Below are 15,266 nucleotides of genomic sequence, written 5' to 3' on the forward strand. Positions count from 1 at the left end.
AAGCAGCTCATGCAGCTCAACACCAAAAAATCAAACAACCCAATCCAAAAATGGGCAGAAGACCTAAATAGACATTTCTCCAAAGAAGATATACAGATTGCCAACAAACATATGAAAGGATGCTCAACATCACTAATCATTAGAGAAATGCAAGTCAAAACTACAATGAGATATTATCTCATACCAGTCAGAATGGCCATCATCAAAAAATCCAGAAACAATAAATGCTGGAGAGGGTGTGGAGAAAAGGGAACACTCTCGCACTGTTGGTGGGAGTGTAAACTGATACAGCCACTATGGAGAACACTATGGAGGAAGTTCCTTAGAAAACTACAAATAGAACTACCATATGACCCAGCAATCCTACTACTGGGCATATACCCTGAGAAAACCATAATTCAAAAAGAGTCATGTACCAAAATGTTCACTGCAATTCTATTTACGATAGCCAGGACATGGAAGCAACCTAAGTGTCCATGAACAGACGAATGGATAAGGAAGATGTGGCACACATATACAATGGAATATTACTCAGCCATAAAAAGAAACAAAATGAGTTATTTGTAGTGAGGTGGATGGACATAGAGTCTGTCATACAGAGTGAAGTAAGTCAGAAAGAGAAAGACAAATACCATATGCTAACACATATACATGGAATCTAAGAAAATAAAAATGCCATGAAGAACCTAGGGGTAAGACGGGAATAAAGACACAAACCTACTACAGAATGGACTTGGGGATATGGGGAGGGGGAAGGGTAAGCTGTGACAGGGTGAGAGAGTGGCATGGTCATATCTACACTACCAAACGTAAATTAGATAGCTAGTGGGAAGTGGCCTCATAGCACAGGGAGATCAGCTCGGTGGTTTGTGACTGCCTGGAGGGGTGGGATAGGGAGGGTGGGAGGGAGGGAGATGCAAGAGGGAGGAGATATGGGGATGTATGTATACGTATAGCTGATTCACTTTGTTGTAAAGCAGAAACTAACACAGCATTGTAAAGCGATTATACTCCAATAAAGATGTTAAAAAAAATGTCAGCTTCTAATGGTGGTAGAACTCTGCATCTGGCTAGTAGTCATTAGCTTCTGCAGAATTTGGGCCAATGTAGTACTTGCATTGATGACATGGTTGAAAGAACTAAGGCACGTTAACTGGACAGGAGAGAGAACGCCTGAAACAGTAAAAAAGGGTGTCTACACTAAGGAAGCAGGCATGACACTGAGAGTGAGCCCACACAAATGATCATTCAACACCAGAATGAAGTTAAAAATAAAGGGGCCAGAAAGAGGGACAATACGTTGGGTGACAAGAGGTATAGAAAGTTGCAATCCTGGGCTGAAAGTTACCCCTGCTGGAAGAGAGGGTCCAGCATGTAGGCAGGATACAGGGGCAGCTAAAAAGAACTCCACACTATCATATAAGTGTCAGGCACAGACTTTTATGACACTTCTGCCTATTAAAAAAAAAAAAAAAAATCAGAGGTTGTGGTAGGTTGCAAAATGGTGCCCCAGGTAGGTCTAAATCCTAACCCCCAGAACCTGTGAATGTCATCATACTTGGCAAAGCGCTTTTGCAGGTATGATGGAAAGAAGGGTCATGAGATGGGAGAGATTGTCCTGGATAATGTAGGTGGGCCCAGTGTAATCACAATGGCCCTTACAAGAGGCAGCAGGAGTCAAAGGAGGAAGGAGAAGATGTGAGGATGCAAACAAGAGGCTAGGGTGATGCTTGGAAGGGTTCCTGAGCCCTGGAAGTGCAGGTGGCCTTTAGAAGCTAGAAAAAGCAAAGGAGCGGATACTCCCCCAGAGCCTCTAAAAGGAACGAGCCCCGCCTTCACCTTAACTAAAGCTCAGAAAGACCTGTATCAGATTTCCAAACTACAGAACTATAAGAGAATAAATGCACGTTGTTTAAGCTAGCAAATATATGGTAATCTTTTAACGGCAGCGATAGGAAACGAATACAAACTTGGAGGACACAGAGCAATGAGCTTCCCAATTTTACAGGTGAGGAAGTATACTTAGGTTCAGAGAGGGCTATCATTTGCCTCAGGCCCACTCCGCTCATTCAATTTGAATAGCGCACGATAACTGGCTCTGGAATCCCCTAGAAAGGGTTTAAATTCCAGGTCTACCACTTCTTATATGTGTGACCTGTATCAAATTATTCAGTCTTCCTCTACTTCTGAGTGTCACTACTGCCATTGTCATAGGGTTAGCAAGAATTAAATGTAACAATGTACACAAGGTGCTTAGTCCCATGCCTTGCACATAATAAATGCTCAATAGATGGCCATGATTTTTTAAATAGCTTTCACTTTTATTATTGTTTTCTTTGCTAATATCTCAGCACCAGACCCTGACGCATGCCGTCAGACCCCCAGACCAATGTTTTCCAATGCATCAAAGAAGTCTCTCCTAACGGGTATTTACTTTAAATTTCTCCATTGGTGTAAACATTTTTAACATGTTCCAAAGAGCAGGCTAGAATCCACTCTGGGAATGGGCATTCATCTATGAGCAACGCTGATTTCATCCTACGAACTTGAATCAGTGGCTGAATCTGTGTGTGGCCAAGGGCACCGTTTCAATTTGTTTCTTCTCTGTTTCACCTAGACGCTATTCCCATGGTCCACAAAGACAGCCCTTTATGCCCTCTCTGTAGAGGAATCAACAGAAGTGTTTCTTAATACTTTTCAGGGAAACATTAATATTCAGAAACTCACCTCTCTTTTCTTTCACATGGGATACTAGGATTCATGTTGTGCTTTGCTATAATGCTACAGCTTCTAGTCATTAAGTAATAGGACATGAGCTTCTCAGAGTCATTGAGAGGATGCAGGAACAATATCAGAGGCCCGGGGCTCCAAAGGATCTCAGCCCACCAGGTAAATATCCATCACAAAGGTACATACTGCCTCATTTTTCTCTCTCTCTCTCTCTCTCCCTCTCCCTCTCTCTCTCTCTCTCTCTCTCTCTCTCTCTCTCTCTCGTTCTCTCTCTCTCTCTCTCTCTCTCTCTCTCTCTCTCTCTCTCTCTCTCTCTCCTTACAATCCTCGTGAGGAGAAATGATTCCTGTGTTGCACTTTCCATTCTCATTAAAGTTCATTCTTAGAAAAAAATAAGGCAAAAGAGCTGAATACATTACCTAAGTGATGTGTAACAGTGTATGGTGTGGCTTTGACCTTTCTGATGGATTCTACAATGCAACTGGCATTTTTCAGGCAGTTTTTTTCCCCCACACAACTCCTTTTCAATATCACCCCTGAACTTCTTGAAAGAGAGAAACAGAGATTGTGTTCAATGAACTCTATATCAAAAAAAAAAAAATGATAATAATAAGGATCAAACAAATCCAGAGGAAATAAAGAAGTTATCAAAGGAGAAGCGATCCTCTGCAGGAACCTCCACAATGTATGAGGGCCAGAACACAAGTGTCCTAAAGGAAAGGAAACAGGGCCACTTGACAAGATGGGATACTGAGAGGAGAGAATGGCTGAGAGAATGCACTCAAGTAAGAAATCTCCTTCCCAGATGAGAGTATCTGAGTGAAGTTCCTTTTTTTTTCCCCTGGATCAAGAAGGATTTGAGGGCTTCCCTGGGGGCGCAGTGATTGAGAGTCTGCCTGCTGATGCAGGGGACACGGGTTCGTGCCCCGGTGTGGGAAGATCCCACGTGCCGCAGAGCGGCTGGGCCCGTCAGCCATGGCCGCTGAGCCTGCGCGTCCGGAGCCTGTGCTCCGCGGGGGGAGAGGCCACAGCAGTGAGAGGCCCGCGTACCGGAAAAAAATAAAAAGAATTAAAAAAATTTAAAAAAATAAAAAAAAGAAGGATTTGAGATATACGATGCTCCGATGACAAAACAGTCTTCAGCATCAAAGTACTGACCTAACAGGTCTTCTCTTCTCTTCTTACCACCCCATACACAGATTCCAGAAAGGCTACCTTGATTCGTGTGCCAGTTACCTTTTGCTGCTCAACAAACTATCCTAAAACGTGTCATTCCAAAAAAAAAAGACAATCTGTGTTTTGTAATGTGGGCAGGGCTTGGCAGAAACAGTGCCTCTCTGGTCCACTCACATCAGCTGCGGCAGCTTGAAGCTCACATGTCTGACAGTTGATGCTGACCATCAGCTTTGACCTCAGCTGGGGCTGGGGCTGCAGCACCCACATGCAGCCTGACCCTCGGCTTCTTGGCTTCCTCCTAACAGGGTAGCTGTGTTCGTAATACAGAAGTCACAAGGGAACCAGGCAGAAGCCCTACGGCATCTTGTACCATAGAAGTCACATAGTGCCACTTCTGTATTAGACACAGGCTCACTCAGACTCAAGGGGAGGGACTACAGAGCTCACCCTCGATGAAGAAAAGCTAACTTCATGTTTCAAGAGGACCACATGAGATATGCCATCTTTATAAAATATACCCCAACCCAATTTGTTTTCTGGAAAGGAGTAAATCTAAGTACAGACAGGCTTCACGTTAACGACTGCACTATACAACAATTCTCTAAGGTTGTGTATCCAAGACAACAAATCTGTTAAACTGACAAATATTGACATCTGGTTGGATGGGCCAACATCCAACATCAAGATAACTCAAATGTAGGCTCAGGACATTGCATTCATTTGGGATGACATAATTAGCCATCTTTTCTGTTGGTGCCCAAGAGGAGGTTAAGTGATTGCTGAAGATGTAGCAATACTTTTAGAGCATTCTATTATTACTTCCTAAATCTTTCATAAACGTGAAGGTCGGAGTTATTAAACTGTACTCTACTGGTCTGGAAAAGAACTCCCAGGGGTATGGAAACTTCTGTACTGAAGTAACAGAAGAGCACGATTAAGCTTACTGAGACCAAGAAACATCAAGATTTCTCTAAAACGTGCAGAAGAGAGGCTACATTTTTCACAATGGACTAGAAAGAAACTTGAGTTCTAGGTCTGTCTCTGTCATTTGCTAGCTGTGGTTGGACAAATATTTTCTCCTCTCTAAAATGTGATTCCTCTATCTAAAACTCAGGAAATTGAATGAGTAAAAAAAGGTCAAACTTCTTTTCAACCTAATAGTTGCTCACTTAAAGCGACATGAAAGCCACTTAACTAAGTCTAACACAGTTCTTTTTTTTTTCTGCTTTACAAAACTGTTGAGTCCCACCATGAACGAATGTCACACGGCCCTGGGAGTCTCCTGCCTGTCTGTCCATATGGCAGAAAGAATACCCTTAGAGAAAAGGAGATTATCTTGACAACAGAGCATGACTGCAGTGATGACAACGAGAGGGAACGGATTGGCCCTGCCTGTGAGATCCCACAGAGCCTGTGTTCCAAGATGGAACAGCAGGAACGTTGTAATAAGCCCTTTCTCTCAGACACTTAATAAAAGTCAAGAGAGCAGGCCATGGGGTTGGGTACTCTAGGTACCAGTTCTAGCATCATCAATACATAACTGTGTGGCTTTAGACATCATGATTCTTACTTTGTCTGTGAATCAGTTTCTTTATCTGCTAAAAAAAAAAAAAAGGAAAATAACAGTATCTAAGCCATTTAGTATTATGAATATCAAAGAAATCAATACACAAAAAGTACTTAGTACAGTTTCTGGCACGTAGTAATCATTTGATAAACGTAGGGCCTGTGTCCAATCAGAAGCTCAGCATCTCTGGCTCATCGGTGGTAAGCCCGTCTTAACCAAAGTCTGCAAGTGTTATCTAGAAGAAGAATCAGATGAGAAACACCAAAAATATTCTCAAAATGACTCTTCTTTGTTACTGGCCAAAGAATTGTGATGCTTACCTGTGGACCAGCATACAAAGCCCAGAAACTGACCCCAGGATATGTAATGAAATTTATGTGTGCTTTTTCTGGGAAAATTTGTTATATATTTTGTTATATATTTTAGGAGATTCTGTAAGATAAGGAAGAAACTACGAAAAAACATAATTTGTAGTCGAACCATTTTTCTGTTTTTTTTTTTTTTTTTTTTTTTCCCGTTGCGGAGCACAGGCTCCGGATGCGCAGGCTCGGCGGCCACGGCTCACGGGCCCAGCCGCTCCGCTGCACGTGGGATCTTCCCGGACCGGGGCACGAACCCGCGTCCCCTGCATCGGCAGGCAGACTCTCAACCACTGCGCCACCAGGGAAGCCCCTCTGGTTGTAATTATAGTCATTTTTGTCTCCATCTTAACTCGGAAACTGTTGGTTCCAAAATCAGATATGGTTCTTCTTCACCCAGATACTAGTTAACTCTTGAATGATTGATACAATATTGTGGTTTTAAGTGGATTATTATTTACAAGCAGAGAAGCAAGATTTTTTAAACCATAACATAATTATCTAAACCAGGAAATTAACATCGATGTAATACTATTTAAAACTAATCCGCAAATGTTATTAAAATTCCTCCACTGTCCCATTCATATCCTTTTTCTGGTTTAGAATCAATGTTCCCACATTGCATTTAATAGTAATGTCTCCTTAGTTTCTTCTAGTCTGGAACGATTCCTCCATCAGTCGTTCTCATGACCTCAACACTTTTTGAAGAGTACTAGCCAGTTATTTCGTAAAATGACCTTCAATTTGGATGTCTGCTGTTTGTTAACATTAGATGGAGGTCATGTATTTTTGGCAATAAGACGTCAGAAGTGATGTTGTAACCTTCCCAGGGTTATATATATATATATATATTTTTTTTGGCAGTACGCGGGCCTCCTACTGTTGTGGCCTCTCCCGTTGCGGAGCACAGGCTCCGGACGCGCAGGCTCAGCGGCCACGGCTCACGGGCCCAGCCGCGTGGGATCTTCCCGGACCGGGGCACGAACCCGCGTCCCCTGCATCGGCAGGCGGACCCGCAACCACTGCGCCACCAGGGAAGCCCCCCAGGGTTATCTTGTTTTAAATTAATGTTTCATTGAAGTAGAGTTGATTTACTATTTGTTAGTTTCAGGCATACAGCAAAGTGATTCAGTGAATCACTTTTCAGTACACACACACACACACACACACACACACACACACACACACACACACACCACTTTTCAGATTCTTTTCCCATGTAGGTTATTATGAAATATTGAGTAAAATTCCCTGTGCTATACAGTAGGTCCTTGTTGTTTATCTATTTTATATACAGTAGTGTGTATATGTTTCTCCCAAATTCCTAATTTACCCCTCCCCACCACCTTTCCCTTATGATAACCGTAAGTTTGTTTTCGAAGTCTGTAAGTTCTGTTTTGTAAATAAGTTCATATGTGTCATTTTTTAAGATTCCATATATAAGCGACATCATATAATATTTGTCTTTGTCTGGCTCACTTCACTTACTATGATAATCTCTAGGTCCATCCATGTTGCTGCAAATGGCATCATTTCATTCTTTTTTATGTATTCCATTGTATACATACATATAACACATCATTATCTTCTTTTTATTCTTTTGGCTGCACTGCGTGGCATGTGGGATATTAGCTCCCGGACCGGGGATCGAACCCATGCCCTCTGTAGTGGAAGCACTGAGTCCTCACCACTGGACTGCCAGCGAATTCCCAACTACGTCTTCTTTATTCATTCATCTGTCGATGGACATTTAGGTTACTTCCATGTCTTGGCTACTGTAAATAGTGCTGCTATGAACATAGAGGTGCAAGTATCTTTTTGAATTATAGTTTTCTCCAGATATACACCCAGGAGTGGGATATGGTAGTTCTATTTTTAGTTTTTTAAGGAACCTCCATACTGTTCTCCATAGTGGCTGCACTAATTTGCATTCCTAACAATAGTGTAGGAGGGTTCCCTTTCCTCCACACCCGCTCCAGTATTTATTATTTGTAGACTTTTTGATAACAGCCATTCTGACTGCCGTGAAGTGGTACCTCACTGTACTTTTGATGTGCATTTCTCTAATAATTAGTAGCATGTGATGCTGTGAAGTCTCATTACTGGTGACACTAACCTTGATAACTTGGTTAAGTGCTGTCTTCCAGGTTTCTGCACTTCAAAGCTGCTCTTTTCCCCTTTGTAATTGATGTGTTCCCCGATGAAGGACACTTTGAGGCTATGCAAGTATCCTATTTCTCATCCTACTTCTAGCTCAATAATTTTGCCATCCATAGATGATTCTTGCCTGAAACAGTTATTACTGAGGTCTTTGCAAAATGGTGAGTTTCGTATTTCCATCTTTGCCTCACTCCATCGTGCAGTCCCTTCTCTTGCATTTACGTATACAATTCAATTATTTATTTATTAGTATGGACTCATGCCGGAAGCCGTCCAGCATTGCCAACTATTGCCTGAGCAAAGCTCGGCGAGAAGTTATGGCATGAGGAAGCAAAGCTCCTCTCCTGGTGGGCGGCGGAAAGCATCTCTTCTGATTCTAGGAAAATTCTTGCTAAAAACTGAGGGGGTTTCTGGAGGGTTTAGGCCAAGAAGATGGAAGTATTACAAAGCAAATCCCCCTCGGTACGAGACCACAGCAACCCCTGTAACCACAACAGTAGCTATACCTACTGTAAATAATTTACTTTGGAAAAAAGTCCCTTGGTCAGGCAACAAAGGAGTGTTTCAATTAAGGAGTAGAAGTTTAAAGGAAGAATTAGATGAGTTATGGCCCATAGAAGGAATAAGGGATATAGAAGGGAAGCAAATAGTGGGGTATTATGTACAGGATGCCCCCAAATGGTAGATTATGTGGCATGCCCCCTCTCCGGTATATTGGAGGAAAAAGAGAGAAGCGGAAGGACTTTACTGTAAATATTTTACGAATGAATTATATGTAACTATGAAAGTTAAAATTGATTGCCTTACGTAGAAAATAGAATTGTATTTTCGCACAATGTGTTTTGAACAAGGTACTGAGAATACTGGCCAATATATGATGTTAGCTGAAGTAGAAAAGAATAATTAGCTTTCTAGACCTAAACATCCTGTTTGCGCGAAAAGATCTTAAGACGGAACAATGCTTGCTAATGTTTCTGTGTGTAGGTGTAGAAATGAAGTAATGAGTCAAAAACAGGAGTTACATAGAAAGTGCTGATGCTATTGTTTAGAAAATCCTATATTAAGAAATGATATGTCAAAAATAAAGCTGTCAGAAGCTTAACAGAAGCTCCCCAGGAGAGTTGTAAATATCTTGGGAAATACCTGGCTATGGTGACGAGGAAGTTTTGTACAACAGTGGGTATAATCAATAAGTTTACGGTACAATGTCCGCCCCCATGGCCTCCTAGAAGTATAAATAATGATGTACATTGTTTTGATTATAATGATAGGGTTAGAAAATCTGTGGATGAAATGTTGTATTATTGTTTTTAACATGTTTAAGTTTATGGCTTGATATTATTGTTTTTAACATGTTTAAGTTTATGGCTTGATTGAGCAGAATGTGCAGGTACAAAAACACCTTAATCTTCTGAGAAGAATGAGGAAACCGCAGACAGAGTTCCTGACCTAGATGTGAATGTACACAAGAGACGAAAGAGAATGGAGACAACAAGAAAATTACTTAACTTGTTTAACCTGCTGATGTAAACTACTTTTGTTTTTTGGTTTATGTAAGGGACCTTTTGGCATGGGAATATTGTTGTTAAGATTGAAAATGAGATTATTTTACAGTATAAATGCTTTGGAATCATGATATTAAATTTGTCAGATCCTTGCATCCTCTGAGGTGTCTTGTGATCTGTCCACGCCGACTCCGTCTCCCCTTTGGGTGAAACCTGTTCAGCTGGGGCTGGTCCTCGGCAGACTCATTGATATGTATTATATTCTATGAGCTTAACCCACTGTTGGCCTACAATTAGCCAGTGGGATCTCCTTCATGTTGGTTCCTTTGCCCCTTCGACAGGGTCCCATCAGTTTTTGAGTACTTTCTTGCTTTGTGGCACAACATTGTTTCAAATTCGTCTTCTACTTGCCCCGCTCTGGCCCCTGAATTGAGAATTTCACTAGGGAGCCCTAGTTCTTTTCACTGGAGAATGGTATTTATAAATCACATGCGGGTGCAAGTGCAGTCATTTCTACCAGGGTGTCATGGCTCCTAGGCCCTCTCAGTGGACAGAACTAGACAGTAGAGGTTTGTACACACACAAACATACCCATATCCATCTCCCTACCTCCTCATCTGCATGTCTATTAAAAGCCATGAGCCTATGCTGGTATCTTCCGTTCTAATCCAACACAACAAGTTTTATTTTACCCTTCTCCCATTCTTATTAGTAATTTCTTTCTCTGACTCTCGTTATCCACAATATCTTTTATTAAATCTCTCAGTCCTCTTATAGACATAAATAATCTTCAGAACTGTGGAGGATAAAAACATACTAAGTTCCTAGGGATTGTGAAATACCTCTGTACAGTTATTCATGACTTCAGTCTTATAGTATGTAGCCAAATACTGTCTTCCAAAATTATTTGCACTCTCTATCTTTCTTCCTCACTCCCTTCAGCGTGGTTATCTTATTCATATGTAATTTAGTTAGGCTTATTACTGTATTAAATTTTGTATTACCCCATGCAATGGTTATTTTTTAATTGAGAAATAATTGACATTCAGGATGGTTACTTTTATGTGTCAGATTGACTAGGGATGCCCTGGTAACTGGCAAAACTTTATTTCTGTGTGTATGAGTATTTTCCTGGAAGAACTGTTGAAGTGAATAAAGAATTGTTGAATCGTTGAACTGAATAAAGCAGGTGACCTTCCCCAATGTGGGCAGGCATCATCCAAGCCCTAGAAAGCCTGAGTAGAACCAAAGGCAGAAGAAGGGCAAAGTCACTCTCTCTGCTTGAGTAGAGACACCCACTCTCTCCTGCTCTCACACACTGGAGCTCCTAGTTCTCTGGCTTTCAGAAACAGATCAAGACTTAACACCACCAACCCTCTGATCCCAAGGCCTGTACACCTGGACTGAATTACACTGCTGCTCGTATGGTTCTCCAGCTTACAGATGGCAGATCATGGGGCATGTCAGCCTCTGTAACACGGTCAGCCAATTCCTGAAATAAATCTCCTGTTATATTTCCCACTCATCTCTACCCATTTATTTTAGGTAACCAATTACTTTCTGCCAAAGTTTTATTCTTTGAAAAATAAATGTGTGATGTGACATGTGGTTGGTGTGGAAAATTACAACCATTACTTCCATTAACTTGAGTACCTACAGCAAGCGTCCCTTCCTTTTCCTCTTATCCCCTCCCATTCCTGGTTACATTCACCAAGAAAAAACTTGGCAAAAGTCCCTCTATTTTAAGAAAGAGAGGGCAAACCATAACCCCCCCCCCCAAATTTATTTATTCATTTGCTCACTCGCTACTCATTCATATAATTGATTCAATAATTTGAAATGCTATAATCCACATACTCAAGAGTAAACTGCAATCCGACTATTTAACTTATGAAACACACAATGTCGACACTTAGGATTCCAAGAGAGACTGGAATAGAGACATCTAAACATATTTAATGAACTCAAGCAAAACACATCACTTGACCAAGAAACTGGAATTTTGAAATATCTGTGTGGACAAATACCAGATGAGTATGAATAGGTTGCTGTATTGCCAAAAGACTTGGATATCACCAAGTTCTCTATCACCCAAAGTTACATCATTGGATATTCTGGTTATCCCGTTTATCATATGTCACAATATGAGAATTTCGATGTATACAAGGACATTAACACCATACTGGGCATAATGGGACTTCTCGGATTCAGAAAGTATTGTAACTTGTTACCTTCCAGTGCTTCACGGTTGTCGTTATGAGCAATTGTCGTTCTTATATATAGTATTTTAAACATACTAGGGTTGTGTGGCATTCTCTAGATGTTCTTTTCTACAACATAAAGGCCCCGTGGCAGCCTGAAAAACAGAAAACGTGGAGACTCACCATTGAAATTCACATTGCGGATATACTTCAACAACTTCTTGCCCCCGGCTTGCTCCATCTCTGGACAGACACCCCGGTAGTCAGCACAGAGGTCCTTGTTCATGTGATGAAGGGCGTGAGCCATAGCGTACACTGCGTCAATCACGAACTGAACTTTACCCTCCTGCTCATAGCTGGAATCTTTTCCAATTCTCTCCTGTCCTGCACACGAAAACAAGAAACACACGCAAACATTGGTGCTGAGTAGAAGGTCTCAATTTGCATTTACTTCCAAATATGCTTAAAGAAGAGAATGCTTTGAGGAGTACAGGCGCGCAAGCCACACATCCACGTTTGGCTACCATGTTCGGTTGCTTGGATAGTTTTTGGTATTTGACTTTGGAGCACGTGACACGAACCTTTCTGATGTATTAGAGAAATTTCAGAAGCCGCACTTCAAAGGGTCACAGTAAAAGCCCTTGTAATAAGCCAACAAACTACTGAAAACATGGTGGCCCCACAGAACCGAGGGATTGCGGCGATTAGAAGCTGGGCTGCCACGCGCAAATCTGCCAAGCTCACTCAGTCTAGAAAGGTGATAGGCCAAAAGAAAATGATAGAAAACTAATGAAATACCACCCCTGAACTCATTACCTTCTTCTATATACCTGCTCTACTTCCTGGGTTGCCTGTCTCAATTGTGCGTGTTACTGGCAACTCTGATGCTCAGGCCGGAGACCCCGATGTCATTTTTTCATTCTTTCCTGTCTCTTACTCCACCCTCCCACATACATATATCTAATGAGTAGCCCAAACCTCACCTGAAACAGTGAACAGTTTGGGCCACACTACCAATGCCCTATTCATGCTTTTCTCATCTCCCAGCAGGACGCAAGGCTAGGTGTCTCTCTTCATCTAGTGATTCCTCCACGTTCGTTTTTCCCAACCACAGAGCTAATCACTTCACCCCCCGTGCTCACAATTCTTCACTGGTTCTCCACGGCCCGCAAAATGAAATCCAAACCCTTTCCCCTGACAACAGAGCGTGCTCATCATTTCGTTCCTATCTGCCTAAGAGCAGTAAGAACTGGCAGGGATGAAGTGGCCTCCACTGTCTTGGAAGCCTTACATGCATGATTTTTATTTCATCCTCACTTTGTCAGTTAAATATTATTAGCCCTCATTATACAGATGGGAAAGCCACGCCTTACAGAAATTAAATCACCTTCCGAAGGTCCTGTACAGGAAGAGGAGATGACAGCTCAAGGTTTATCAGAACCCCAAACCAACATTTCTCTCACTTCACGGGCCCTACCTCACCCTTTTCCTAGAATTTAAAACATATATATATCTATATTTTGCTCCAGACAAGTATGGCTATTTTTCCCGTAAACGTCATCAGCTCTAATGTTACTTATCTTCGGTCATGTCCCTTGTTTTGCCAGAAATATCCCTCCTTGCTTTTGCCCATCAAAACTTAAATCTGTCCCCATGGCACAATCCACTGGTTGCTTACACTTACTTAGCTTCTTGATCAGAATTAAAGATTTTCATAAAATATTTCAAATCTTTATTATAAAATTAATAATATCACTATATTTTAATGCTCTGCTAGACTTTCCTTTTTTTTTTTTTTTTTCCCTTATATCCTCAGCACTGAACGCAGCATTTAATATCTGGTAGATTCTAAACAATACTTGTATTAAATTAGGCATTCACTAAGTACATGGTAATACCAGGAACTCTCTTTAGACCTCTTGTCCTTCTATGACGAATAATTAACCACGGACTGAATTTCACTTTTGCAGCAATATTTCCCAGGTTGTTTTCTATGACACATTTGTGTAGGAAAGCAACAGTAGGGATTCTACAACCCCTGTCCCTTCTCCTGCAAAACTAAGTGTTCTCGACAGCCACTGTTTTAAACGTTATTAGGTTTCTTTATTGAGAGACTGTTTCAGACTATGTAATATAACATAAAGTATAATTTCCAAGAAGGAAGTTCTGAATTTCCCCAAATTACTTGAATTCATATTTCTTCCCTTTCAGAGCACACGTGAATATCTCAACTGGCAGACAGGTCTTTGTTTTGTATGCATCTCGTTCAAGTACCAATCAACCTGGCGCTCACTGCTCTTCACTGGGTCTAGGCCTCTTCAGTGTATCTGGACCAGGAATCTTTTTTGAAAAAGATAAAATCCATCATGAATCCATACTGCTACTTTGAATTCAAATTCTGGACTACAGGATTTTTACTTAACTCGACACTCCTACACCTCTACCTCATTTTTTTTTTTCATGAGGAAAATCCTGGTTCTTAATGACACCATTATAACTATTTATTTGCTTGATTCCATAATACACAAATAACAGTCTTAGAATAAATGTCTGACCAACAGTCTAAAAATGTAGTGTAATGAGCAGCCTTGGCATATAGGTGTTTTTCAATTCTTACCGGAATATTTTGGTAATTTATTCTGAGAAACGGGATTGCTTTGTTCAAGAGTCAATTCGTATGTGTTTTTGCTAAATATTGGCCAATTCCCCTCTAATGGGTTTGTACCGTTTTGTTCTCCCACCAGCAAAGAGAGAGAGAGTGTTCATTTCCCAACAACTTTGACAACAAAGTATGTCCTCAAACTTGGATTTCCATCAGTCAGCTAGGTGAGAAATGCTACCACAGTCTATTTTTCTTTGCATTTTTCTTACTATAGGGAAGGTTGAACATCTTTGCATACTGTTAAAAGCTACTGTATTTCTTTTCTGCAAACTGTTTTTATAAAAATTTGGTCAGTTTCTTCTCTACTTTTAAAAGCTTTTTATTAATTAAGCATATTAATTCTTTGAGATTAAGTTGCAAATATTTTTCCTAGTTTGTTATTTTTCTTTTACTCACTTTAGGTATTTTCCAAATAAAATTATATTAGATTAAAAGATGTTTTTCTAAAAAAAATTATCAATTTATTTTCTTCTCATTGCTTCTGGATTTTCAATAATGGTTTGAAAAAATGCTCCCACCCCAGGCTACAGAAATATTCCATCCGTGTTTTCTTCTTGTATAATTTTATTTTTTAAACTTAGTTATTTCATCCACTTGGAATACATTCTGGTATGCAGTATGAAGAATCATAATTTTAGCTTTTTCCACATAGCTTCCTAGTTATATGCCAGTTCATCTTTTCTCACTGATTTGAAGTGCTTCCTCTATTATATATTAAGTTTTCCATGCATAATTAGATCTATTTCTGGATTTTTAAAATTTGTTTCACTGTTTGGTTTGTCTATTCATGGGCCAACAGTACAGCTTCAATTATAAACTCTTTATAACATATTTTAATAACTGGTAGAGTTAGCCCCTCTCTCACCATAATTGTTCTTTCATTTTCAAACTTTATGTTGATTTTTG

General features: G+C 40.6%; 1 protein-coding gene across 15 annotated transcripts in view; it reads right to left on the reverse strand.

The window, feature by feature from the left end:
* Positions 1–15,266, reverse strand: part of GRM7 (glutamate metabotropic receptor 7) — an 840,756-nt gene that overhangs the window by 288,164 nt on the left and 537,326 nt on the right. For all 15 annotated transcript variants that reach the window (XR_010842481.1, XR_010842477.1, XR_010842478.1 and 12 more), the window contains exon 6: positions 11,882–12,082. Coding sequence is in view for 6 of the 15 variants with exons in the window: in XM_059076083.2 (XP_058932066.1) it covers positions 11,882–12,082 (201 nt within the window). In the remaining 9 variants the exon portion in view is untranslated. The remainder of the gene's footprint in view (positions 1–11,881; positions 12,083–15,266) is intronic.

Source organism: Kogia breviceps, chromosome 10 (genome assembly GCF_026419965.1).
Source record: "Kogia breviceps isolate mKogBre1 chromosome 10, mKogBre1 haplotype 1, whole genome shotgun sequence".
Lineage (NCBI taxonomy): Eukaryota > Metazoa > Chordata > Mammalia > Artiodactyla > Physeteridae > Kogia > Kogia breviceps.